The following is a 25,047-nucleotide window of genomic DNA, read 5'->3' as shown; positions in this document are numbered from 1 at the left end:
CTATGTTGTCGCTCTGTTTCCTAATTGGGACAAGCAGGAAATTCTTTTGATAAGATTTGCGTCTGGTCCATACCGCAAGGCCGGGTAACCCCTGTTTGCTGCTTGGTTGCCTGTTTGGGCCAAAGAGTGAGGGTGATTTCGCGCCTTGCTTGTGCGGTGTCGCTGGCCTCCTTCCTATTGCAGAAGCTGTGACTGCAGTTTAGAAGCGAATTTCGCATTTCGGGGATTTTCCAGGTCCCACGTCAGAGATTGCCGGGAATATAATGTCTAGACAAGAGTGAAATTTCCAATGGCCTTTTTTTTTTTTGTCTGAAGTTAGTCTGCATTAAGTTTAACTCTCTCTCTGCTTATTTAGAAATTAGTTGATTCAACAAACAATAAAACATGTCTGACGTCGAAGAACAACAACAATTTGAAGAAGAAATCATCTCTGAACCAGTCGAAGTTCAATACGTTGAATTAGCAACTCCAATTCCAAAGGATGTCCAACAAGGTGCAGCTGAAGTCAAGTTGTTCAACAAGTGGTCTTTTGAAGATGTTGTTGTTAAGGACATCTCCTTGACTGACTACATCCAAGTCAGACAACCAGTTTTCGTTTCCCACACTGCAGGTAGATACGCTACCAAGAGATTCAGAAAGGCACAATGCCCAATCATTGAAAGATTGACCAACTCCTTGATGATGAACGGTAGAAACAACGGTAAGAAGTTAAAGGCTGTCAGAATCATTAAGCACGCTATGGAAATCATCCACATTTTGACCGACTTGAACCCATTACAAGTCATTGTCGATGCTATTGTCAACACTGGTGCAAGAGAAGATACCACTAGAATTGGTTCCGCTGGTGCAGTCAGAAGACAAGCTGTTGATGTCTCTCCATTAAGAAGAGTCAACCAAGCTATTGCTTTATTGACCATTGGTGCAAGAGAAGCTGCTTTCAGAAACATCAAGACTATTGCTGAATGTTTAGCTGAAGAATTAGTCAACGCTGCAAAGGGTTCTTCCACCTCTTACGCTATCAAGAAGAAGGATGAATTAGAGAGAGTTGCAAAGTCCAACCGTTAAGATACTTGGTTTGGTTTATTGTTTTATTTCAATGTATCATTGTCTCTTAATTTCTTTATACACTTAAAATTCTTGAAACATCATTTTCAAAATTAGTCGTACCTTTTTACTATATAGCTTAATTTTTTATGGAATCCATTTAGAAAATAAAAAAATTAATGTTATTAGTAAAATAAAATAAACTTAAATAAAAATAGACGAATACAAGTTATAACTCGAAGATCCATCCACTTAAAAGAACGTCTAAAATACAGATGAGCATGTGCACAATTTGAAATAACTACGACAATCTTGATATTTTTTTAATAGCAATTATCAACATATGGAATCTGAAACTTCTAGCTCCCTTTACTGCCCAAATGAATGTTCACTTAGACTTGGATAGCTCTTTCACTTGTTTCAACGCGTTTGTAAAACTCTCCTCCGGACTAACCTTTACATTTTTGAACCTTAAGACACCATCGACAAATATAAAGTGGGACCTGATAATACCACTAGGGAATTTCTTGCAACCTAATAGTGCAATCAACTCCTTTTTTGTATCGCAAATCAAATCATACTGCAACTCTTGTTTCACCTTGAAATTGGTTTGTGTCTTTGCATTATCGGCACTTAAACCTAAGACACTTGCTCCGTATTTCTCGTTCAACTCCTTGTAATGATCCCTAAAACCTTTCGCTTGTCTTGTACAGCCTGGAGTTGATGCTTTTGGATACGAAAAAATAACTAATACCCCAGCCTTCTTGGAAAACTCTAATAAGTTTTGTTCTTCACCGTTTTGAAGTTTTATTTCGAGATCACTTGGTATTTCGTCGCCAACATTTAATTCATAGTCGTCTCCAAGTTCAATAGCATCCTCTTTCTTAGCAGATCTAGACTTAGTCGTCTTTGGCAAATCTACCTTCACAGTTGGAGATCCTTGTTTAAGATTTTCGGTTTCTCTAGTACTCTTCTTTGGTTCTGTAACTTTCGTAGCTATTGTTTGTGTCTTTGTTCTCGACTTTTTAGGTTTTGTGACTTTAGAAGCTGGAGTTTCAGCCTTCTGGGCTTTTACAATTTCAAATTCTTGCTGAATTGCAGCGATTCTCTCTGACCGACGTCTAGATACGGACATTCTTTTTTATCCAGTTAGTGTAGTATGGTGGTTAACGCCTTCTAATTTAATATTTATAAATCCTCCACGCATGTAAACATTAAACAATCGCTTTTCGATCATAGAAACTTCGACATGCTGCGGCTCTGCCATTCTCGTTTTTTTTCTAAAAGTACTTCTTTTTTTGTCAAAATTAAATATTATTCAATACTATAAATAACCAGAAGTTGCAATCATGAGTAGTGGTTCATATCCATTGGTTTGGCCTATTCTGCTACTTTTGCCATTATTGACTTCCGTTTATTGTGCAGATTATAACGCCGAATACTTTCAGAAATACACCTACAAATCAAAATACAATGATTCTGCAATTTTCCAATCAACATACACGAAAAAACATTTATCAGTACTGAAAAATGAAACAAGAGATCTTTTTGAATATGCATGGGATAAATATATGGAGTTTGGATTTCCGTATGATGAAGTGCGTCCATTAGATTGTAAACCTAATAAACGAGATTCACAAAACAAATTCAATACTGTTAAAAACGATGCCATGGGTAATTATTCTGCAACTTTATTTGATTCAATGGACACGTTTATTATAATGGGTAATAAGGATAAGTTTGCAGAGATCCTTGAACTTATCAAGGAAACATACAAAGATTTTGAGATTGATTCTACAATCCAAGTCTTTGAAACCAACATCAGAATTTTAGGTTCATTATTAAGCGCACACCTATATGCAATTGATCCACGTCGGGGGTTTACAATCGATGGATATGATGGGTTTTTGTTGAAGTTAGCTTATGATTTAGGTAAAAGGTTAATAGTAACATTTCAACATGAGAATGATGAATATTATTCAGGAGATGAATATCTAAAATATTTTGTTTTCAACTATCCAAGAACAAACCTAAAGTATGGTCCAAAAATTGATACCAAGTTAAAAGTTGAACAATGTACAGCTGGGGCAACTACCCTAACACTAGAATTTGGACTTTTGTCTAGATTAACTAATGATACAATATTCGAAGATATATCCAGGCGTACGGTTCTTGACTTTTGGTCACGCCGTACCAAACTAGACTTGATACCATGGGGGTTTGATACCTCCTTGAGAGCTTTTGATGATCCCACAACAGGGATTGGAGCTTCTATCGACTCCTTCTACGAATATGCGCTAAAATATTCAATTTTGTTCAACGATGATCTCTTTTACGATATCTGGCTAAATTCGTATAGTGCGTTATTAACCCATTCCCAAAACAACGATGGCATTTTTGCTAATTTGAATGCTAACAATGGATTAGCAACTTCTGAATGGATTGATAGTCTGAGTGCCTTTTTCCCCGGATTGCAGGTTTTGAGCGGGGATTTAGACAACGCCCAGAAGCTGCATAAAGTTTATTTCAAACTTTGGAATAATTATGGTGCTATACCTGAAAGGTGGAATTTTATGCCATTTAGATCAGAGACTTATTTCAGCCACTTAACAAGAGGGTATAAAGATGGAGATCTAATACCCGGATTGGATGACGCTATGACTAATGTAGTTTTGCTCAAAAATTCAATTGGCTTGGAATGGTACCCATTGAGACCAGAATTCATTGAATCTACGTATCATTTATATCGAGCAACCAAAGATCCATTTTACTTGAGGATTGGCGAAGATTTCCTAGAGAGACTTAGAGAGCATTCCATTGCTCCATGTGGGTTTACTGGGTCATTGGATATAACAACTGATAAACCACATACAAGGGAGGAAAGTTTTGTCCTCAGTGAAACCTTAAAATACCTATATCTACTCTTTGATGTTGAAAATAAAGTTCAGCAAGGTAATACGGTTTTCACCACTGAAGGACACCCATTTTGGTACGACAAGAGTCTTAATTTGTATAATCCCCTAGCTGCATCGAGCTTAGAAGAAATGAATAAGTGGGATGAGAAGACTGTTCAAGCAAATGAGGGGATATTGAACAAATTCTTCCACCAGGAGACATTTAACTTGAATAGGGAGTTTAGCAGATTAAGGGAGAAGTTTTATGCAAATATCGACAAAGTGGACCCTATAATTCATAGGATTTCCGATTTCTATTCCACCATTCCCACAGAAGATGGAGGTATTGAGAGAAACTATGGAAAGCGTTTAAGAGTCACTGAGCGAGAATATTGGAGCTTCAAGAACCACGATCAAACCCGGATGGAATCGATGCTTAGTAATCAGTTGAAAGGAGAAAATCTAAAGATTGTCAAGGATTATCTAGGGTTGAATACCTGTCAATTGCCACAAGTGTCACCATTTATTCAATCGGCGCTGCTAAGTGAAGATAAAGAGTTTTACAGACTGGACTGGGTGTATGCAATGACGCTAAGAAGGCCACCCTATATGCCAAACGGTAGAGAACTAGAGGTTGAAGAAGGATTTTATCAAAGGTTTGTAGATGGTTACTCTACTTGTGACGTTGAAGAACATAGCCAAGTATGGGAGCTATTGATTTCCAGCGACGATACATTCAACGTCTCTCCAATATACAGATTCAACTACAGCGACGATATATATCTGCCCGAATTGGAAGGTCTGCGTATCCAGTTAAAGCAATTGCAGAAACAGAGTGACAACAATAGGAGTGTGGTGCACGTGACAAAACTGAATGGGAAAAATATCCCAATAGGAGGAAATGTATGGATATCACCCACGGCAGTTCTTCTATCCAACAGAGACAACATTTCTCTCACTGAAGATTCGTGCATTGTCATGGATGGACATGTAGTTGACAACATGTGTCTTTTGTACCTGTAAATTATAACAGCAATTAGTGACATAAAAGATACATCCGAATCAAGAAGGCGAAAAAAAAAACCGTTTGACGAGCCTCCAGAATAGGAAATTGGTGCCTCCCCGAGCGGTTTTTATTTCTCCTGTTATAGTCCTTTAGGCTCTATTTCAACTTTTGGGTTCTCATTTTAGCTCGTCTTTTGGGTTCTCATTTTTAGTTTTTTTTTTTTTTTTTTAAACGTCTCTGCAATTGAATAGTTTGCGCGATAATTGGAACTAACAGTACAAAGAAAAAGAAAAGAAAGCCATATAGTGTAAATTCAAAAACGGAAATCAATAGGAAAGACAAAAACGAAGAGAAAAAAAAAAAAAAAAAACAAATTGCACATATTAATTAACCATGAATTGGTTTCCGGCTTTCATTTTTGAGATTTTGCCGTTTTGCTTCTTTTGTAAAGGCAACATTCTATAGGCTATCTCTTTGAGGTTCAACAAACATATCACCTCCTTGATATAACAAGTATTGGCTGCATATTCTTATACAATGTCGGATTTTGCCAAGAATTTGTTTGGCTTTGGCAAACAGAAAACACAATCCCCTGATGCTACAGCCAACATGAATTCGTCAAACGGTGCTATCAACAACCAATTTAAGTCCAATGAGCACCACAACACAAACGCAGTTCGCAGAGTTGTATCCAATTCGGGCTTCCCTGCTGAAATATTGCCTCATGCGACTCCAACTATAGGACTAAACGAAAAATCATACGCTATGGGCACCACCATAAAAGACCCAACAGCATTGAATAGATCTATCACACAGTTCGATCAATCCCAAGACAAATATACACAGTCTCAAAGCAGTAACTTGACTGCGCAATTGAGTAACAACAATTCACAGTCACTAAACAATGAAAACACTGACCTTAACAACCACACCAATGAACAAATATTGCATAATAAACAAGAGCATAATCATAATATGAACAATAATAATCTTAACCTTAATCTTAATCATAGCAACAATGACAATCAACAACCGCCACAAATCAATGTATCAGAGGATTCTCAGCAGTCCCATGGACAGCATAAATATTATTCTTCCCTAAACAAAATTCAGGGATACTCAATTGCCAATGCTTCTGATGCTTATGACAGTGTTCAAAGAGGCAAGCTACGTATAGTAATTGAGGAAGCCGTTGGATTGAACGTTAAGTCTCCACATTCTCAACCTTATGTTGTCTGCACTTTCGAATCATCGGAGATTGTTACGCAACGTCCAGAAAGTTATGATCCTAGAAGTCATGATTTCTCTCACAAGGCCAATCACAGAACCAACAGCAACTCATCTAAAACCTCACTATCTGGTGAATATAATCCAGCCAATCCCTCGTGGCAACACACTGCTATTTTTGACGTCATTGGCGCTAAATCTCAACTGCAAGTGTCTGTTTATGATACCGCCCTTGATGGCAATTTCCTAGGCCATGTTAGTATTTTCCCTAAAACTATTGATGATTCCAGAGTCGAAAGATGGTATGATTTACAGCCACGGTTGCCTGATGAACCTGTTGCGGGTAAGATAAGAATTAAATTAGAGTACTCCAATATCCGTAAGAGACATTATGGTCCAAACGATTTCGAAATCTTAAGGCTTTTAGGTAAAGGTACCTTTGGTCAGGTGTTTCAAGTTAAGAAGAAAGATTCAAAGAGAATCTATGCAATGAAGGTCTTGTCCAAGCAAGTTATTGTGAAGAAGAAGGAGATTGCACATACCATTGGTGAAAGAAATATTTTAGTTAGAACTGCAACAACAGAGTCTCCTTTTATTGTTGGCCTGAAATTTTCTTTTCAAACCCCAACAGATTTATATTTGGTCACAGATTTTATGAGCGGTGGTGAATTGTTTTGGCATTTACAGAAAGAAGGTAGATTTAGTGAGGAAAGGGCCAAATTCTATATTGCAGAGTTGGTTCTGGCTTTGGAACATTTACATGATAATGACATTGTTTATAGAGATCTAAAGCCAGAAAACATTTTACTAGATGCAAATGGTCATATTGCATTATGCGATTTTGGTTTATCTAAGGCAAATCTATCAAATGACGGAACAACCAATACTTTTTGCGGCACCACAGAATATTTAGCTCCTGAAGTTTTGTTAGATGAATCGGGCTACACAAAGATGGTTGATTTTTGGTCATTAGGTGTCTTAATCTTTGAAATGTGCTGTGGTTGGTCTCCATTTTATGCAGAAAATACACAGCAGATGTATAAAAATATTGCTTTTGGCAAAGTTAGGTTTCCAAAGGAAGTCTTGTCTCAAGAAGGAAGGTCTTTTGTTAAAGGTTTGTTAAATAGAAATCCAAAGCATAGATTAGGTGCTATCAATGATGCACGTGAACTAAGAGCACATCCATTCTTTCATGATATTAATTGGGGAAATTTGAGAGAAAAGAAAATTGCGCCACCTTTTGTTCCATATATTGCCAATGAATTAGATACATCCAATTTTGATCCTGAATTTACAAACGCTTCAACATCTGCAATTAATAAACAACTATTTATGGGAACGACTCCTTTGTCTCAAGCAGTGCAAGAAAACTTCAAAGGGTTCACTTATGTTGACGAATCGACTATGTTTGATCACTTCAATCCTTCAATGGGACGCAGAGGTTCCTATAAACCACAATATGGTTCATTTATTCCAGGTAATCCAAATTTGCCACCTGATGAAGAGGTCGTAGATGAAGTCAGTGAAATTGAGGAAGAAAATCAGGATGACATGGATTTGGATGACGAATTTGTCAATGGACAATTTGATTTATAATGCTCATAACAAGCAAAGGCAAACTTGCAAACCCGGAGCATAATTTTACTGTTTTCTCATGACTTTCATATCTCTTCTTCTGGTCCCTGCAATAATTATTATCATTTCCATATTATTAAAGGTGCAGTCATTCAAATTGCAACTACTTTCCTAATACAATCATTTCTTACTGTTACTCCTATAAAGACATTTACTTTTTTTTTTTTTACTCTTACCCTTCTTCTTTCTCTTCTACTTCTTCATCATCTTCTTCATCCCTAGTTTATTCTTTCTTCTTGGCTTTTTTTTTCGCAATCATAAAAACTTTGATCGATGTAATTTATTCCGGTCCATTATATATTTAATATTTAAATAAAAATTGTATCAAAACTATTCTGCAAAAATTCAAAAAAAAAGAGCATGTTGGTTTTACGGACTTGAAATACCTGTTTCGCATTATTTTTTAATTTGCATTTGTCATTTTTTCCTTGATGCAAATTGAAACTGTAAACTAAGCATCTTGGGGTGACAAGGCAAAAAGTCATTCATTAAAGCCATGTCTTCTTACAATGTCGCATCTACTGGTTCATATATGCAAGCCATGAATCCGATGCGTGAAAAACTGGCCGAATTGGTATTACCAGGTGAAGCAGAGGCATTAAAAATTCCAGCAAATCTCTTAAATGAAAAAATTGTGTCAGATGCAAGGGATGAAGCAACTAAACAAGTCAATGATCTGTTGAAGAATTTTGAGAATATAGAAGATGATATTCTTTTAGATTATGAAATGATGGATTCTGAGCAAACCCATTTACAAGATGATGACTATTCACATTACAGTGATGATGAATCTGCGAAATTCTTTCTTATCGAGGAAATTAAACAAGAGTGTAGGAGGATCCATAGAAAACATAGTGACGAAGAGAATGATGACCATGTACAGCTATTTGAAAGTATAGTTAGCTTGTTGAAATCACAAGAAAGTGAGGTGGGATTGCAGAGTGAATTATTCGACACTCTAGGATTTGAAGAACTAGATCTAATTACAAAAATAGTTAGTTCGAAGCTTGAAATTATTAGAGAATATGATCAACAAAAAGAGGCACTGAAAAGGAAGTCTACTGGCTCAAACTTACTAAACAATGGATTGATGACGACTGAGCAGATAAAGGCAAAGGTTGCTGAAAATGCTCGGCGTGCTAGAGAGATGCCACTATCCAAAGATCAAACAGTCACTAGATACCCTCATGTTTTCAGGTCGCATGATCCCGGTAACATGGTTTCATTTACGGGCAAGTTTTATTCTTTGCCAATGGGTTCAACTAGAGAAGCCTATGAAAAGTACGAGGAGGTTATTATACCAAAGTCTGAAAAACGAAATTCTTCTGCTCCTAATATCTTCATACCAATCAGAGAATTAGACTTTTTGTGTCAAGGTACCTTTAGAGGGTATGAAACCTTAAATCGTATGCAGTCTTTAATTTACGATGTTGGATATAATACCAATGAGAATATGCTGGTTTGTGCACCTACTGGTGCAGGTAAAACCGACGTTGCATTATTGACAGTATTACATACAATCAAGCAGTTTATATCTGAAAACGAAAATCCTGGGGAAGAAGCCGTTAACATTGATATTGATTTTGATGAATTCAAAATTGTTTACGTTGCCCCACTGAAAGCTTTGGCGTCAGAAATTGTCGAGAAATTTACTAAAAAGTTAGCTTGGCTGGGTATAAAAGTTAGAGAATTAACTGGTGATATGCAATTGACTAAAGCGGAGATTCTGGCAACACAGATCATTGTAACTACTCCTGAGAAATGGGATGTTGTCACGCGTAAGTCAAACGGTGACACTGAGTTGGTTGAAAAAGTTAAATTGTTAATCATTGATGAAGTTCACTTGTTACATGAAGATAGAGGTAGTGTTATTGAAACTTTAGTGGCAAGAACATTGAGACAAGTTGAGAGCTCGCAATCGATGATTAGAATTGTTGGTCTATCAGCAACCTTGCCTAATTTTGTGGACGTTGCAGACTTCTTAGGAGTCAACCGTAACGTTGGTATGTTCTACTTTGATCAATCTTTTAGACCTGTTCCCTTAGAACAACAATTGGTTGGAGTTAGAGGGAAAGCGGGATCGAAACAAGCAAGAGAAAACCTAGATGAAGTGTCCTTTGAAAAGTTAATGCAAATGATCCGGGAAGGACACCAGGTGATGGTTTTCGTTCATTCACGTAAGGACACGGTTAAAACAGCCCGTTCATATATTAAATTAATTAGAGACCATTCATATGAATCTTACTTTGACTGTTCTACTGAAGAAAAATATCCTTATTTTGAAAGAGAGATGTCAAAAAATAAGAACAAAGATTTAAGGGAGTTATTCATAGGTGGATTTGGATGTCATCATGCTGGTATGAGTAGAGCAGATAGAAACCTAACAGAAAAATTGTTTCTGAGTGGATCTATCAAAGTTTTGGTATGTACTGCCACTTTGGCTTGGGGTGTTAATTTACCCGCAGCTGCTGTCATTGTGAAAGGTACCCAGGTTTATGATTCAAAGGCCGGAGGTTTTGTAGACTTGGGTATTTCCGATGTTATTCAAATTTTTGGTAGGGCGGGTAGACCGCAATTCGAAGCTCATGGTATTGGTATTTTGTGTACAACAGCGGACTCTCTTGACCACTATATTTCATTGTTGTTGCAACAGCATCCTATTGAATCTAAGCTATCTGCTAAACTAGTTGACAATTTAAATGCTGAAATATCATTAGGAACAGTCACAAATGTCGAAGAAGGTGTTCAGTGGTTAGGTTATACATATTTATATGTTAGAATGAAACAAAACCCCTTTGCATACGGTATTGATTGGAAAGAACTGGCTAATGATCCTTTGTTAGTTCAAAGAAGAAGAGATTTAATCATAGAAGCGGCTAGAAAGTTGCACAAATTACAAATGATTGTATTTGATGAAAGGTCTTCGGGCTTCATTCCAAAGGATATTGGTAGAATCTCTTCTGATTTCTATTTGTTGAACGAATCTGTTGAAATTTTTAACCAGATGATTAATCCACAAGCCTCTGAAGCAGATGTCTTAAGTATCATTTCCATGAGTTCAGAGTTCGATAATGTCAAATTTAGAGAAGAAGAGGCAAAAGAGTTAGAAGAACTGCAAAATGAAAAAGTCGTTTGTGAAATAGGCCCAAAACTTGAAAATTCACAAAAAAAAACAAATGTTTTGCTACAAGCCTATATATCCAAGGCATTTGTCAAAGATTCGGCCCTTTGTTCAGATATGGCATACATTGCACAGAATGCTGCACGTATCTGTCGTTCATTATTTTTCATGGGTCTCAATAGAAGATGGGGTGTATTCACCCGCCATATGTTAGAGATATGTAAGGCGGTTGATAAACAGCTATGGCCTTTTCAACACCCAATGAATCAATTTAATTTACAATCACAAATTATTAAAATGATTGAAGCAAAGAAACCAACTATGGATCATTTGAGAGACTTGAATCCAGCTGAATTAGGTGACTTAGTCCACAATCATGGTATGGGGCCAAAACTGCATAAGCTTATCGGTCGTTTCCCATACTTACTGCTTGACGTTGAGTGCTTCCCCATTACCACAAATGTGATGAGGATCCATTTAACCATAGAAGCTGACTTTGTCTGGAATTTTGAATATCATGGAAATATACAATTTTTCTGGATTTTGATTGAAGACAGCCATGCGTCTAATATTCTACATTTTGAGAAGTTTATTCTGAACAAAAAATCATTTGGCTTATCTCATGAACTAGATTTCATGATCCCATTAAGTGATCCGCCACCACCGCAGATTATGGTTAGAGCAATAAGTGACACATGGATTGGTTCTCAGACAGACGTTGCAGTTTCATTCAAACATTTGATTAAACCTCATAATGATACAGTGAAGACAAAATTATTGAAGTTACATCCATTACCGATCACTGCATTTCATAATAAAGAAATTGAGAAAATCTACAATGCTAAGTTTAAATATTTCAATCCAATGCAAACTATGGTGTTTCACAACTTGTATAATCTAAATTCCTCTGTTTTTGTTGGGTCACCAACTGGTTCGGGTAAAACCGTTGTTGCAGAAATGGCCATTTGGAACGCTTTCAATCGATTTCCTGACTCTAAAGTTGTTTATATTGCACCCATGAAAGCTTTAGTTAGAGAGAGGGTTGATGACTGGAAAGTTAAGATTTGTGGTAATACCAGTCATAGAATTGTGGAACTTACAGGTGATTCTTTACCTGGGGTTCAAGAAGTTCGACAAGCTGATATCATTATTACAACACCAGAAAAGTTTGACGGTATTTCACGTAACTGGCAATCTAGAAAATTCGTTCAACAAGTTTCTTTGGTCATAATGGATGAAATCCATTTATTAGCAAGTGATAGAGGTCCAATTTTGGAAATGATTGTTAGTAGAATGAACTATATTTCCTCGTTTACTAAGAAGCCGATAAGGTTACTAGGCTTATCTACAGCAGTGTCCAATGCAATGGATATGGCAAGCTGGTTGGGTGTCAAAGAAGGACTTTTCAACTTTCCTCAGAGTGTTAGGCCTGTTCCTTTAAAAATGTACATTGATGGATTTCCAGACAACTTGGCATTCTGTCCTTTGATGAAGACAATGAATAAGCCTGCTTTTATGGCTATTAAACAGCACTCACCAACCAAACCAGTGCTAATTTTTGTCGCATCAAGAAGACAAACAAGATTGACAGCACTAGATATTATTCATCTTTGTGGTATGGAAGATAATCCACGTAGGTTTTTGAAGATGAGGGAAGATGAACTAACGCCATATGTGGAGAAAGTTAAAGATGACACATTGAAGTTGTCGTTACAATTTGGTATCGGACTTCACCATGCGGGTTTAGTTGAGAGTGACAGGCAAATTTCTCATAAACTGTTTGAACAAAATAAGATCCAAATTTTGATTGCAACGTCTACTTTGGCATGGGGAGTTAACTTACCTGCACACTTAGTCATTATCAAAGGTACTCAATTCTTTGATGCTAAAATTGAAGGATATAGGGATATGGATTTGACCGATATCTTGCAAATGATGGGTAGGGCTGGTAGGCCTGCCTTCGATACAAGCGGTATCGCCATGGTTTTCACTAAAGAGTCAAAGAAAACGTTTTATAAACATTTCATCAATGTTGGTTTCCCTGTTGAATCATCGCTACATAAAGTTATGGATAATCATATCGGTGCAGAAATATCGTCTGGTACAATCAAAAGTAGACAGGAAGCAATGGATTTTTTAACTTGGACCTTCCTTTATAGGAGAGCACACCATAATCCAACTTACTATGGAATTGAAGATTTATCACAAGAAGGTATAAGTTCATATTTAAGTGGATTAGTTGATAAAGTTATCGATAATTTAGTTGAATCCAAGTGTCTGATTACCACAGGGGAAAAGATTGAACCAACGCCGTTTTTGCACATCTCCTCATATTATTATTTGTCACATAGGACTATCAGGAATCTTTTGAATAAGATTAAACCTAACGCATCTTTCAGAGAATGTTTAAGGTGGTTGTGCGAAGCAACCGAGTATGATGAATTGCCTACAAGACATGGTGAAGAATTAATAAATATGGAAATGTCTCAAGAAATGAGATATTCAGCTGACGATCTTGAAGATTATGAATTTATTTGGGACCCCCACATTAAAGCATTTTTACTATTGCAGGCATATATGAGTAGGATAGAATTACCCATTGCAGATTATGCACAAGACACTGTTTCGACATTAGACCAAAGTTTGCGTATTTTGCAGGCATATATTGATGCATCATCAGAAATGAGATACTTGTCGACTACTTTAAATTTTATCAAATTGATGCAATGTATAAAACAAGCCTGCTGGTTTGATGATGACTTTGTGTGGACGCTCCCAGGCCTAAAAGTGAGGAAAATAGATAAGTATGATGAAAGGTACGATCACGATGGTAGTGACTGGGTATCTACTTTAGAGGATCCACCTGTTACATTAAAGTCAATTGGAGCACTGCGGGGCAATAAAAACAAAATAGATAGATTAATGGATGAACTGAGGGTGAATAAAAGAAAAAGAGATGAATTCTTAAGAGTTGCAGGAACTTTACCGACTGGTGACTTTAAGATATGTAAGCAAAACGAATTGAGGGAACTTGAGATCAAACTAGTCCATCATAATAAGATGTACCGTAAAGACTACAATATTTATGCACCTAAGTATCCAAAGCCACAAAGAGAAACATGGTTCGTTCTATTGTGTGATTTGAATGAGGATGAACTGTATGTCATAAAAAGAGAATCACCTAAGAAAATTGGAAATGTTGACATGATTGCCTCAAAGCTTATTGTTTCCCCGGATCTTTACGGTAAAAAAGTCGACGTTGTCGTGATTAGTGATTTTACTGACATTTATTATCGTGGGAAGGTCACTTTGAAAAGCAGCGATAGTGTATAGATAGTATATAGGTGGTGTTGCCGTATCTCCATGGCAAAGCAGTTTGCGTATATTTTTGTAGTATGATTGTATAGCTTTTCAATTACGATCCATTAATGTGTCAAGTTTTCCTCGGAATTTCAAGCCGCACATGCATGTAGAATGTGATGTTGAGTTGGACTCAAAGTTTGAGATATTTTATTTTGATTTGAAACATACGCATAAGAGCAAGTCAATATCTTATGCAGTAACTACGAATATCCGTCATGTCTACTGATCCTTTATATGGGCCCTTGAATAGAAATTTTAATCCAAATGTGAATATTATACATTGCAATCTAAGTATCAACTCTACCACCCTCTATACCTACGATAACCCATTTATTTCACATCATACTAGCTTAAACTATCTAGAAATTATTACACAGAAGCTAGGTGAGGTCAATGAAGTTCAGGAAAATAGTATCGACAGTATGAATGTGTCTCAGAGCATCACCACCAACAACCAGGAGACTAGTTTGATAATATACTACAATAAGAAAGTAATGGTTAATGATAGTAATGATTTGATAACTGTTGTTATTCTTTGTGGCACTCAACTATTAGAGAGCTTTGTGCAAAACCTACTGAAAAAAATACTGGACTGTTACGTTGAAGAATATTTCAATATAAATAAAAAGTATGAATTTAAGTTGAAAATGAGAGAAATAATTGAAGATGAAGAGAGAAAATTGGTGACACTTGTGCAAAACTATGGTGCTACGGAGGAAGATGTCAGTCTAGTGCGAGATTTAATGAACGAAAACATCAATAAAATATTAAAAAGAGGTGATAATCTACAATCATTAATTAATAAAACATCAAACTTAAATACCAACGCTAGCTCTTTTAGAAAAAAAGCTGTCCATGCTAAAAGGAAAATATTTTGGTCTAACTTCAAGTTTGCAGGAATGGTAATTGTCACATTGGCAATACTAGGATATATTTTTCTTGGTATGGAATGTGGATTACCATTCTATGAAAAATGTTTACATCCTAAAAAACCAAGCCAACCTGATCCTAACTAAAAATACCAAAACAAAGCTATAGAAGGTTGCATGTTGTTTGATTATTTCCATAAACTGAAACTTCCTAATCTATTTCTTCTTCGATCTTATCTGCCACGGCTGAAACGGGATCTTCATCCTCTTCTTCTTCTTCTTCTTCTTTTTCCTCGTCCTCGTCCTTGTCACCTACTAGTTCCTTTTGCTCAAGCTCAAGCTGGGAAGGACCGTGTCGAATTACTTCTCCTGTTTCTTCCGTACTATCATCATTTTCATCTGCCTCTTTACCTTCCATGTCTTCCTCTCCGTCGTCTTCCTCATCCTCATCCTCCTCTTCTTCTTCTTCAGCTTCAGTGTCCTGATCATGTACAACTACTGAGGGATCATTGAATTCGGTGGTGTCTCCATGATCAGACATTGTTACATCATTTCCATGTATAGAGGTGCCTAGTTTCAACCTTTTGTTGTGATTACCAATTGAATCGTCAATATCTGCATCCTCCACATCGTTCAGTTTCTGTTGTGCTTTTGCTATTTTTTTGGCTTCCTTACGCTTATTGAAAGACTGTAGCTCATTCTGCAAAATTGGCGTGAATTCACCATATCCTACTTGTTGTAATGCACTCATGATATCATCGGCATTGACTACCTTCCTGTTCTGCGCCTTAACCAACTGTTTTGCATGGTGATAGATGAAATTGATGAACAACACGCATGATCTTTGTATAACTGTCTGTGAGTCTTTGGCAATTAGATAGTTTGTCTCTGGATCACTCTCGTGCAATGCATTTTTGCAAATTTTGTTTATTGTTGATTTGGGGAAGAGAAAAGTGTCTATAGACATCCCCTCACTGTGTAGCATTGTATCGAAATTGGTATCTTGGTCATCCCTACGCCACCCCTTGACTGGCATCTTTGTCTCTATCTCTGTCACAAACTATATTCCAGGTCCGGCTCGATAACCACCGCATTACAAATCACGTACCTGCAAATAACTAAATCCATCCAATTTCCGCAGCACTCGGAATTCTGTCACGGAATTTAGGAAAAAATTACTCGGCTTCTCGGTCTTCGGAGCATGAATACATCTAACACCGAAATTTTCACTTCGTGGACTTCGGATTACAAATGGTAACTTATATATATAACGGTAGACCCTGCCTTTTGGGTATTTTCCTTCTTTGATTAGTATTCTTCTTATTAACCCAGACCTGTTTTTCTAACTTCTACCATGCTTACGTTCAAATCAAAACGACCACTGTCCTTCATAGGCAAGTTTAAAAAACAAAAAAGACCTAACACTAATATAGAATCAAGTACAATAAATAGCTCAGACTCACAGTTTTATAGTCAGGAAGTGGAAAAGCTACCCAATGAGTGGGAATTACGTTATGATTCCATATTATGCCAATTTTATTATGTTAACCTGGAAGAAAACATTGTCCAGTTTGACTCACCACTTGAAGTTCAACTAAAACAAAAACTCACTATTTGAGAAACAAAACAAAAAAAATGTACCAATAACGCCTTATTCTTCAGCAACGTCTCTTGATTAATTTCGTCCCTTTATATTTCCGTCTCTAATTTATTCCCGAGTCATCTTTACTTATCAAACTCATGTGTATATATCGATATAATGAAAAACGTCCTCAGACTTTAAAGTGCTTTTGTTTCATCCGCAAGCCAATCAAGAGCACCAAAATCCTTGACATTTTCGAGCTGCGTAGACAGTTCAGTGTAAATTCTCTTGTGGTAGGCATTTATCCAATCAACTTGTGCGTTTGAAAGATACTTTGTCTCAATCAGTTCCCTACAGAATGGTACGAGCGTGAAGTACTCGAACTTTAGCATATCTTGCTCTTCATTGACCAATATATCGCTCTCTATTCTTATTCCAAAATGACCATCTTTATAGTAACCTGGTTCGTCACTTATAAAATTTCCCTTTTCGAGTGGTTTATAATTATAAGAAGTAGCTGAGGGTGATAACCCACAAGGTCCGGCATGCACACAAATAAAATTATCAATACCGTGTCCTGTACCATGTCCATAGTTCATACCGTACTTTAATAATGGTTCCCTTGCCAGCCTATCAATCTCATAAGATGATTTTCCCTTGTGAAATTTTAGCATCGCCACATTCAAATGACCTTTCAACACCAATGTGTAAGCACGTTTTAGTTCTTTTGATGGAGGTTTCCCATTATTTACATAGATAGTCCTAGTGATATCGGTTGTACCTTGAAAATATTGACCGCCTGAATCTATCAAAAGGACGTCGTTATGCTTGACTAAGGAAAAGCTATCTTCGGTTGGTTCATAATGTACTATAGATGCATTTGCTCCGCTTGCTATAATGGTGGCAAAACTTAAGCCTCTAAAATGTTCTGATTTCCTTCGGAATTCGTACAATTTATCAACCAAGTCCAGCTCATTTAGAGAGGTGTTACATTTGTTTAAATTGAACCAAGACAAAAACCGTACTATTGCCAAACTATCTATTTTCTGCGACTCTTGTATATTGGCAACCTCAATTTCATTTTTTACTCCCTTGAGTTCAGTTATTATGGATCTGAATACAATCTCATAGACTTGTGGGACATTGATGAAAATTGAATAACTTGCATTTTTCTCTAGGCATATACATCCGTCACCTTTTAAGGCCGGTAATTCATCCCATATCGAAGTATATGGTTTGGTGCGTATTTGCAGTTCGCTTAAATATGCGGAAATTTCGGAATTCATCTTTACCTTGTCTACGTACAAGACCACATTATCCATTGTAATGACTAGATAAGCAAAGAATACTGGATTGAAGCTAATATCATTTCCTCTTAAGTTGAGTAACCATGCAATAGAGTCTAACATTGAGGAGACGTAAACGAAATAACCATGTTCAGCCATTTGAGACCTCAGTTTTTCTATTTTCTTTGTTGTATGTAGCCCAGCATATTTCAGCTCGTATTTATACAACTTACCCTTATTTGCCTCTTGTTTGCCTCTAATTAAATCAATCAAATTGTGATCCAGATCATTAACAAAGGTGATGTTGTTATCATGGCATTTGCTAACAAGTTCGTTTCCTAGCTTCCACGTAATCAACCTAGGATCAACCCCTACTGAACCTACTTCATCTAACTGATCCATCCCATAGACGCATTCATCAACCAGCCAATCGATCCAGCTCGGATATCCACAAACACCCTGTTTAAGTAAGATCCAGTTTTCATCAAGTTGTTTTTCGGCCTGGAGGAAATACCTCGAATCAGTTGATAATGCCGCAGAGTGCAAAGTAACTACCGCTATTCCACTGGAGCCGCTGAATCCAGAAATGTATTCCCTCCGTTGATCTTTGAGGGCAGTGTACTCGCTCTGATGCTCGTCTTCAGAGGGGATGATGTATGCGGATATGTTGTTTTCCCTCATTAGGGCACGTAGACTATTTAACCTCTTGGCTGAGTTGAACTGGGTGAAGATGTCTATCGGATCAATTTCACTGTCTTCTGGGAGCGGTTTGGATTTGAATATTGAAGCTATAGCTGTAAGGCATGAGGATGTCACCTCGGGTGAATCTGTTAACTTTCGCATTATTTCACGAGGAAGGACAGCAAAAACAAAAGAGACCAGAGAAGAGACAACAAAAGAAAGAGCAGATTAAAGAGGGTAAGGATCAGGGAACAGGCGTTAATCATATCATGACTCAAAAGGTACAATCGCTAATGCGAGGCTGTGCGGATGAAACCATAAAAGGGAATTTTTCCGCGAGCTTGAAGTTAAAACTATGAGGTATAGAGACAAAAAGTAGCATAGGTCATATGTATAGGAGAAACACGAAGTAAAATGAGAAGTAGAAGAAGTACAAGAAGTACAAGAAGTAATAGAAGTAGAAGAAGTAATAGAAGTAATAGAAGTAGAAGAAGTAGTAGAAGAAAAAAAAGTATAAGTAGAAAATAATTGAAATGATAATCTTGATGCTTCAAGACATACTGAATTAGACATTTTGGTTGTTAGCTGTTGAAGAGGTGGATGACGAAGAGGATGACGAATGTGGCATAGCTTTCTCTGAATTTCCAGATTCTTCAAACCCATTTACATCGAAAAAGTTCCTTCTAACCTCAACGTAATCATAGGCAAATTCGCCAATCTGGTCTTCATCCATACCTGCTTCCTCTGCTTCCTCATCGACTCTTAATTTACAGTACGGCACTTTATCAAGGACAAAACATATGAGGGCAGTAACCATCATGGAGTATCCTGCAGTTGCACCGATATAGGCCAACTGTTTATACATCTGGGACCAATGGTGGTTGATCCAACCGCCTGGGTGTTCGGTGTAACCGTCATAACCGAGCACGTAATCTGCTGCGAAAATTGCATTAAAGAACAAGCCAATAACTCCGGCAATACCATGTTCTGCCAAGACATCCAATGCATCGTCAACCTTCAACCAGACCTTAATATAGGTTGCACAATTACAAATGAATCCAGACACTATTCCTAAAACAACAGATGCCCATAAGGGAATAACCCCCGATGTTGGTGTTGCAGCAACCAAGCCTGAAATTATTCCCGAACAAAGACCAACAGTTGACCAACGATTCGTACGCAAAAAGTCGAGCAAGCACCAAGTGAATCCGCCAAATGCAGCACATAAGTTAGTATTCATTATAGCGTAAACACTCTTCAAGCTTGGTGTCAAACAAGTCAAACCATTGAATCCTAGCCAACCAAACCATAGCAGCATGGTTCCAATAGTGATTAGGGATACGTTATGAGGCCTGAAATTTATCATCAAATGTTCTTTACGAGGTCCTAAAAAATAGGAAATAACAAACCCCGAAAAGCCAGAAAGAATTTCCACTGGTCCACCACCAGCGTAATCCAAAACCCCCCATTTATAAGCCCAGCCACTAGAATTCCAAATCCAACATGTTACTGGACAGTAAACCAACGTTAGCCAACAAAAGGTAAAGGGAATAAAAGGTAAGATTCGACCACGTTCGCAAATGGCGCCAATGTAGATACATGCGGTAATTGAGGCAAACATCCCCTGAAAGTTTGCAAATGCCATTTCCGGGATATTAGAATTGGCCCCTGCTGTATAATTGTCTTCAAGATTCTGATATCCGAAATTGTGTAAATTTCCAATGAATTTATTAGTTGCTGTTCTAGAGAATGCAAGAGAATACCCCCAAAAATACCATTGAAATATGGAAATCAGTAAAATGAAGAAAACGGAAAACACCATATGAAGGGCCGATTTCCTCCTTGCAAGACCAGAATATAGATATGCCAAGCCAAAACACATAATCAACACCAGACAGGTACCCAAGACAAGGGTGATGACAGTAGTCGAGTCATAGGCCTGGGTCCACACATGGGATGATGTCGCCATTGCTTGGTTGTACGTTGAAGAGGAGGGAAGAACTTGAAGAGGAAAGGCTAACAAGGTTCTGACTCAATTTGACAGAGTCATTGACACACTTTCAAACAGGCACACAAACACACACACGCAGAAAGGGTGAGAGAGGGGGCCACTTGACACATCTTATGCCATCCAGAGTTAATTTGAGGGTGAATTTTTCCATTTTTTAGATTAACCTATGCAGGAGAAAAAAAAGCCAACAAAACAGGAAATATTTTTTTTTCCAGGATTTTATTTTAACGTCCCCATTCATAAATTTCTGATTTTTTTTTTCTTTTCCTTCTTTGAAAACCCGTTTTCGCAACTATCTGCATTTTCCATGCCAATAAGAGGCGCTTCTGGAAAGATAAGAAGAGGATAACTGATAAGCGTGCCCGCCAGCCAATAAGAGCACGCGCACGCGCGCATGCAGACTAAATTCTAATACCAATAGCAATAGTAGAGCCGGAAATTGGTCTAGTCTGTAAAGGAGAGATACTCTACGGAACCATATTAGTGGCCTACTCTCCCCTATAGAGCCGCACGCGTTATGTGTGCGGCAATTGTTTTTTGCTGTTGAAGTTTTAGTGTGAGAATCTCGGTGGTGAATAGAGGAAATGCCCATCGCCTCTCCGGAGTGCTGGCGGCGAAAAAAAAAAGAAACGAGTATGGGGGATGGGAGGAGTGTGGGGGGGAGGAGGAGGAAGAGTAAATCACGCTGAAAATCGGTTGGCTCAGCAATGGGTTCAGAATTGATGCAATGGGGTGAGGAGGGGTGAACAACACTGTTGCCACTGCTACTAACCAATAAGAAAAAAAAAAAACAAAAAACAAAAAAAAAACAAAGTTGCAACTCTATTCTGAAATAATCGTATTTGTAATATTACGTACAAATGGAGCTGTATCACCTCTTTTCACAAACACTGGTCCTTGATAAAACTCCACTGCCTCCATTTCCCAAGTTGGATGTTCTCTGGCGTATCTTGCATATTCATCATAGACGGCAGCAAGCACCCATCCTTGAAGACGTGCTCTCACTGCCGCGACTGCGACTCCAACACGATGTTTCCCCTTGTTTGAATGGATAAGTATAGGTGCATTCTCTGCACGCACCACAATTGAGAGAACATGGCTCAGCGCATCATTAAGTGAACAAGATCGTTCATCTTCGTCGGCTGCGCCACGGCACGTGCCCGAGAGAGGCACGTGCACAAGGCGGATACCGTTGTGGCGCAGCCAGCGGTAATAGTCGTAGTTGTCTGTTTTCTCTCCAACGTAAATGATGGTTTTAAGATTCAACGATTCCAAGAAGGGGAAGTTCACGGGCTGCGGATGGCCACTCCGGTAGAGGCCCGTCTCGACGAGACCGAAGTTGAGTGGCGGATAATATCGTGGGGTCCATTCTCTCAATCTCAGTGAAGAGTATGTACGTTGTCGTTGTGGATGTGCATGTACATGTGAATAAGTGCAAATGTCTCTGTTGTTACCACTGTTGTCTTTCTTGTCATCCTTGTCATTGTTAAAACCATACTCGACATAGTTAACGCTCCTTGCGTCTAGGTCCTCGAATCCGTCAAGTTGGGAATTGAGAAGCTCGTCTGCAACTTCAGGTACCAACTCGTCCTCTATTGTGAAGCAAGCGTGTTCTGACATGTGTGTTTGAAACTTAGGAAAGATGAGACACAGGTGACTGGGGGGTGAGGAAGAAACACCGTTTTGAATGGTATTAAGTATAAAATGGACCATTTAAAAGAATCATTTACCACCATGTGCATCTCATATTGCTTGTTTGAATTTTCGTGCCAAATTCAAATCTGCACAATCATGTAGGCACCCGCCTTCCCTTTTAGGGAATTCCAGAATGGGCGTGAAGGATGTCACCAACACCCGGTAAGAAATGGGAAACTGACAATGCGAAAACGAAATTTCTCGCTATTTTGCCAATTCCACCAGACCCAGGTGAAGAATCCATAACAAACGCGAGAGCTGAAAAAAAAAGGACAAGGTCAAGTTTGCCAGATTCAACCAAACAATACACAAACTGAATGTTCTTTATTGAACAAGTCATCATTCTGAAGTACGGAAGGAATTAAACCTACATACCTTACAATTGTCCCCCCCCCCCCCCCTCCCCTTCTGTTGCGCCCCAATAGTTGATTCAGAGGAAACAATAGATACACATCATCACAGGCATATACCTAGGCATAGGCATAGGCAGATACATACTTACTTACTTACTTATAAATATACGTATACATATACACATAAATATACGTATACACATACACTGAATATCAGATAGAACAATATATCCGTCAATAAATACACACACCCACCGATGAACATACTCCACTACGTAATTCTTGTCTTCATATCCATCCATTCCTCGTTGGCCCTTTCTTCCCAGTTTTCTCCGTCAAACTTCCTCTCTCTTTGGCATTCAAAACATCTCTACAAATTTGGCGACGACATCGATCTCTTGGTAAACACAGTCTCGTCTTCTCAGAGCAATATCCCCTATGCATATTACAAGGTTCCCTTTGTCTGTCCTCCTTCCTCCTCGGTTAAACCTGTTCATTTGAGTCTGGCGGAGATTCTCAATGGTGATAACTTGATGCAGTCGGACTACCAGTTGGTTTTCGGAAATGATTCTCCCTGTTTGAGATTGTGTGATAGAATCATGGCAAAACGTAACATTATCAAATCAATCGACCTTATCAAACAAAACTATATTGTTGATTGGGTGATTGATGGATTGCCCGCCTCCACTACGTTTATTTCTGACAATCTAACCGAACGTAAGAAATATTACGTGCCTGGGTTCCCCATGGGATTTGTTAAGGGCGATGACGCATACGTGAATAATCACGTTTTAATGGTTATCAGGTACCATAAGGAAAAGGACAACCAATATTCAATTGTTGGGTTTGAAGTTTACCCTAAATCAGTTAATGATTTCACATGTCCTGGTGCTTCGAAAAATTTTGAACATACAAAACTGGACGCTTCAAATGACTTCCAATTGATCCACTTCACTTATTCAGTCTATTGGAAGGAAGAACCCGAAATTGATTACAATAATAGGATGAAACTATTTATTGACCCCTCTTTGATCGACTCAAATGGGAAACTTTTGTCAAAACCTTCCAATAATAATAAGGCAATCCATTGGGTTTCGTTGATTAACTCTCTGGTCTTGGCTACATTTGTTTCATTGGTTGCAGCCTTCATCATTCTAATCAACTTCCGCTCCAGTATTCAATCTGCTAGTCAATCCTCATTTGCACAAATCTCACAAAATTCATTTACTAAGCCTAGATTCTTGCCACTTTTATCATTGTTAACAGGATCGGGTGTTCAATTGGTATTCACTCTTCTGGCCTCTGGTATATTGTCTTCTCTATTCTTGAGAAAATCTTTTGCAAACGACTCCAAAATTTTGGCCTTGACTATTTTCATTCTAATAATTGGAGGCTTCTTCGCTGGATTCTCTTCGATCCAGCTTCTGAAACTCTTTTCCACAAGAGGTGAACAATTGTCAATCTGGAAAACTTCACTCATCTCTTCATTATCCGGATCAATGTTGATCTCCTTAGGATTGGCTATAGTTGTCGTTGTTAATACCCTTATCTTCAGCAAAGATTCTCCAAGATCGATGAAATTCTCCAATTTCCTACAGTTGTTTATCCTTTACATCTTCTTCCAGCTCCCGATCTCTTTGATTGGAGGGTTGATATCAAGGAAATTCAACCTATTCACAAATCTACTTTCTAGCTCGTTGGATTCGGCACCCTATACCTATGCTTCAAATAAAGTATCAGTGGCAAAAACTCCATTATACCTAAGATTTCCTTTCTCAATGTTAATTATTGGATTGTTTCCCTGCGGTATAGTCTTTATTGAGTCTAGATTTGTCTATATGACCCTATTGAGTGAACGTGCAACAACCTATTTACTTGGATTCCTAGTTTTATCGGCAATCCTATTATCAATAGTGATGATTGAAATTGGTATAATTTCCACTTATATTAGACTACTGAAGAACACCTCCCAATATAACTGGCAATGGTGGACCTTTTTAAATTGTTCAATCTCCATTTGGTTATACCTTGAATCGACATCTCTTTATCAGTTGCTGAAGAAACTGAAAACTGAAGGATCAACTTCTCCCTTTTTATTCATTGCTTATAGCTCGATCTTGAATACAATAGTTGCTCTAACGTGTGGTACCTTGGCTCTTTGGAGTGCAACTATATTTATATATTCAATTGTATTAATAAGTACAAAGAAGAAAGACTGAATATACGTTTCTTTCCTCTTGTTTCTGGTTTTTTCAAAACTAAGATACATTTCATATACAT

General features: G+C 37.8%; 11 protein-coding genes across 11 annotated transcripts; 6 read left to right on the top strand and 5 right to left on the bottom strand.

Annotated features, from left to right (window-relative positions):
* Positions 1-384: 384 nt before the first annotated feature.
* Positions 385-1,065, top strand: C5L36_0B03860 (uncharacterized protein; the record flags this gene model as incomplete). The annotated part of the gene is made up of 1 exon (XM_029464752.1): positions 385-1,065. The coding sequence occupies one exon, from the start codon at positions 385-387 to the stop codon at positions 1,063-1,065; it is 681 nt and encodes a 226-aa protein (XP_029320611.1).
* A 367-nt stretch (positions 1,066-1,432) lies between these two features.
* C5L36_0B03850 (uncharacterized protein) lies at positions 1,433-2,179 on the bottom strand (the record flags this gene model as incomplete). Its single annotated transcript, XM_029464751.1, has 1 exon — positions 1,433-2,179. One exon carries the CDS (start codon positions 2,177-2,179, stop codon positions 1,433-1,435), a length of 747 nt encoding a protein of 248 aa, XP_029320610.1.
* A 214-nt stretch (positions 2,180-2,393) lies between these two features.
* Positions 2,394-4,961, top strand: C5L36_0B03840 (uncharacterized protein; the record flags this gene model as incomplete). Its single annotated transcript, XM_029464750.1, has 1 exon — positions 2,394-4,961. One exon carries the CDS (start codon positions 2,394-2,396, stop codon positions 4,959-4,961), a length of 2,568 nt encoding a protein of 855 aa, XP_029320609.1.
* Positions 4,962-5,481: 520 nt separating this feature from the next.
* On the top strand, positions 5,482-7,767 carry C5L36_0B03830 (uncharacterized protein; the record flags this gene model as incomplete). Its single annotated transcript, XM_029464749.1, has 1 exon — positions 5,482-7,767. The coding sequence occupies one exon, from the start codon at positions 5,482-5,484 to the stop codon at positions 7,765-7,767; it is 2,286 nt and encodes a 761-aa protein (XP_029320608.1).
* A 535-nt stretch (positions 7,768-8,302) lies between these two features.
* Positions 8,303-14,260, top strand: C5L36_0B03820 (uncharacterized protein; the record flags this gene model as incomplete). Its single annotated transcript, XM_029464748.1, has 1 exon — positions 8,303-14,260. The coding sequence occupies one exon, from the start codon at positions 8,303-8,305 to the stop codon at positions 14,258-14,260; it is 5,958 nt and encodes a 1,985-aa protein (XP_029320607.1).
* A 245-nt stretch (positions 14,261-14,505) lies between these two features.
* Positions 14,506-15,306, top strand: C5L36_0B03810 (uncharacterized protein; the record flags this gene model as incomplete). The annotated part of the gene is made up of 1 exon (XM_029464747.1): positions 14,506-15,306. The coding sequence occupies one exon, from the start codon at positions 14,506-14,508 to the stop codon at positions 15,304-15,306; it is 801 nt and encodes a 266-aa protein (XP_029320606.1).
* Positions 15,307-15,370: 64 nt separating this feature from the next.
* On the bottom strand, positions 15,371-16,195 carry C5L36_0B03800 (uncharacterized protein; the record flags this gene model as incomplete). The annotated part of the gene is made up of 1 exon (XM_029464746.1): positions 15,371-16,195. The coding sequence occupies one exon, from the start codon at positions 16,193-16,195 to the stop codon at positions 15,371-15,373; it is 825 nt and encodes a 274-aa protein (XP_029320605.1).
* Positions 16,196-16,938: 743 nt separating this feature from the next.
* On the bottom strand, positions 16,939-18,870 carry C5L36_0B03790 (uncharacterized protein; the record flags this gene model as incomplete). Its single annotated transcript, XM_029464745.1, has 1 exon — positions 16,939-18,870. One exon carries the CDS (start codon positions 18,868-18,870, stop codon positions 16,939-16,941), a length of 1,932 nt encoding a protein of 643 aa, XP_029320604.1.
* Positions 18,871-19,273: 403 nt separating this feature from the next.
* On the bottom strand, positions 19,274-20,677 carry C5L36_0B03780 (uncharacterized protein; the record flags this gene model as incomplete). Its single annotated transcript, XM_029464744.1, has 1 exon — positions 19,274-20,677. The coding sequence occupies one exon, from the start codon at positions 20,675-20,677 to the stop codon at positions 19,274-19,276; it is 1,404 nt and encodes a 467-aa protein (XP_029320603.1).
* Positions 20,678-21,541: 864 nt separating this feature from the next.
* Positions 21,542-22,432, bottom strand: C5L36_0B03770 (uncharacterized protein; the record flags this gene model as incomplete). Its single annotated transcript, XM_029464743.1, has 1 exon — positions 21,542-22,432. The coding sequence occupies one exon, from the start codon at positions 22,430-22,432 to the stop codon at positions 21,542-21,544; it is 891 nt and encodes a 296-aa protein (XP_029320602.1).
* A 592-nt stretch (positions 22,433-23,024) lies between these two features.
* On the top strand, positions 23,025-24,986 carry C5L36_0B03760 (uncharacterized protein; the record flags this gene model as incomplete). Its single annotated transcript, XM_029464742.1, has 1 exon — positions 23,025-24,986. The coding sequence occupies one exon, from the start codon at positions 23,025-23,027 to the stop codon at positions 24,984-24,986; it is 1,962 nt and encodes a 653-aa protein (XP_029320601.1).
* Between the last annotated feature and the right edge of the window lie 61 nt (positions 24,987-25,047).

Source organism: Pichia kudriavzevii, chromosome 2 (assembly GCF_003054445.1).
Source record: "Pichia kudriavzevii chromosome 2, complete sequence".
NCBI classification, from domain to species: Eukaryota; Fungi; Ascomycota; class Pichiomycetes; order Pichiales; family Pichiaceae; genus Pichia; species Pichia kudriavzevii.
The sequence above is the reverse complement of the archived record's forward strand: the minus strand, read 5'-3'. Positions and strand labels throughout refer to the sequence as shown.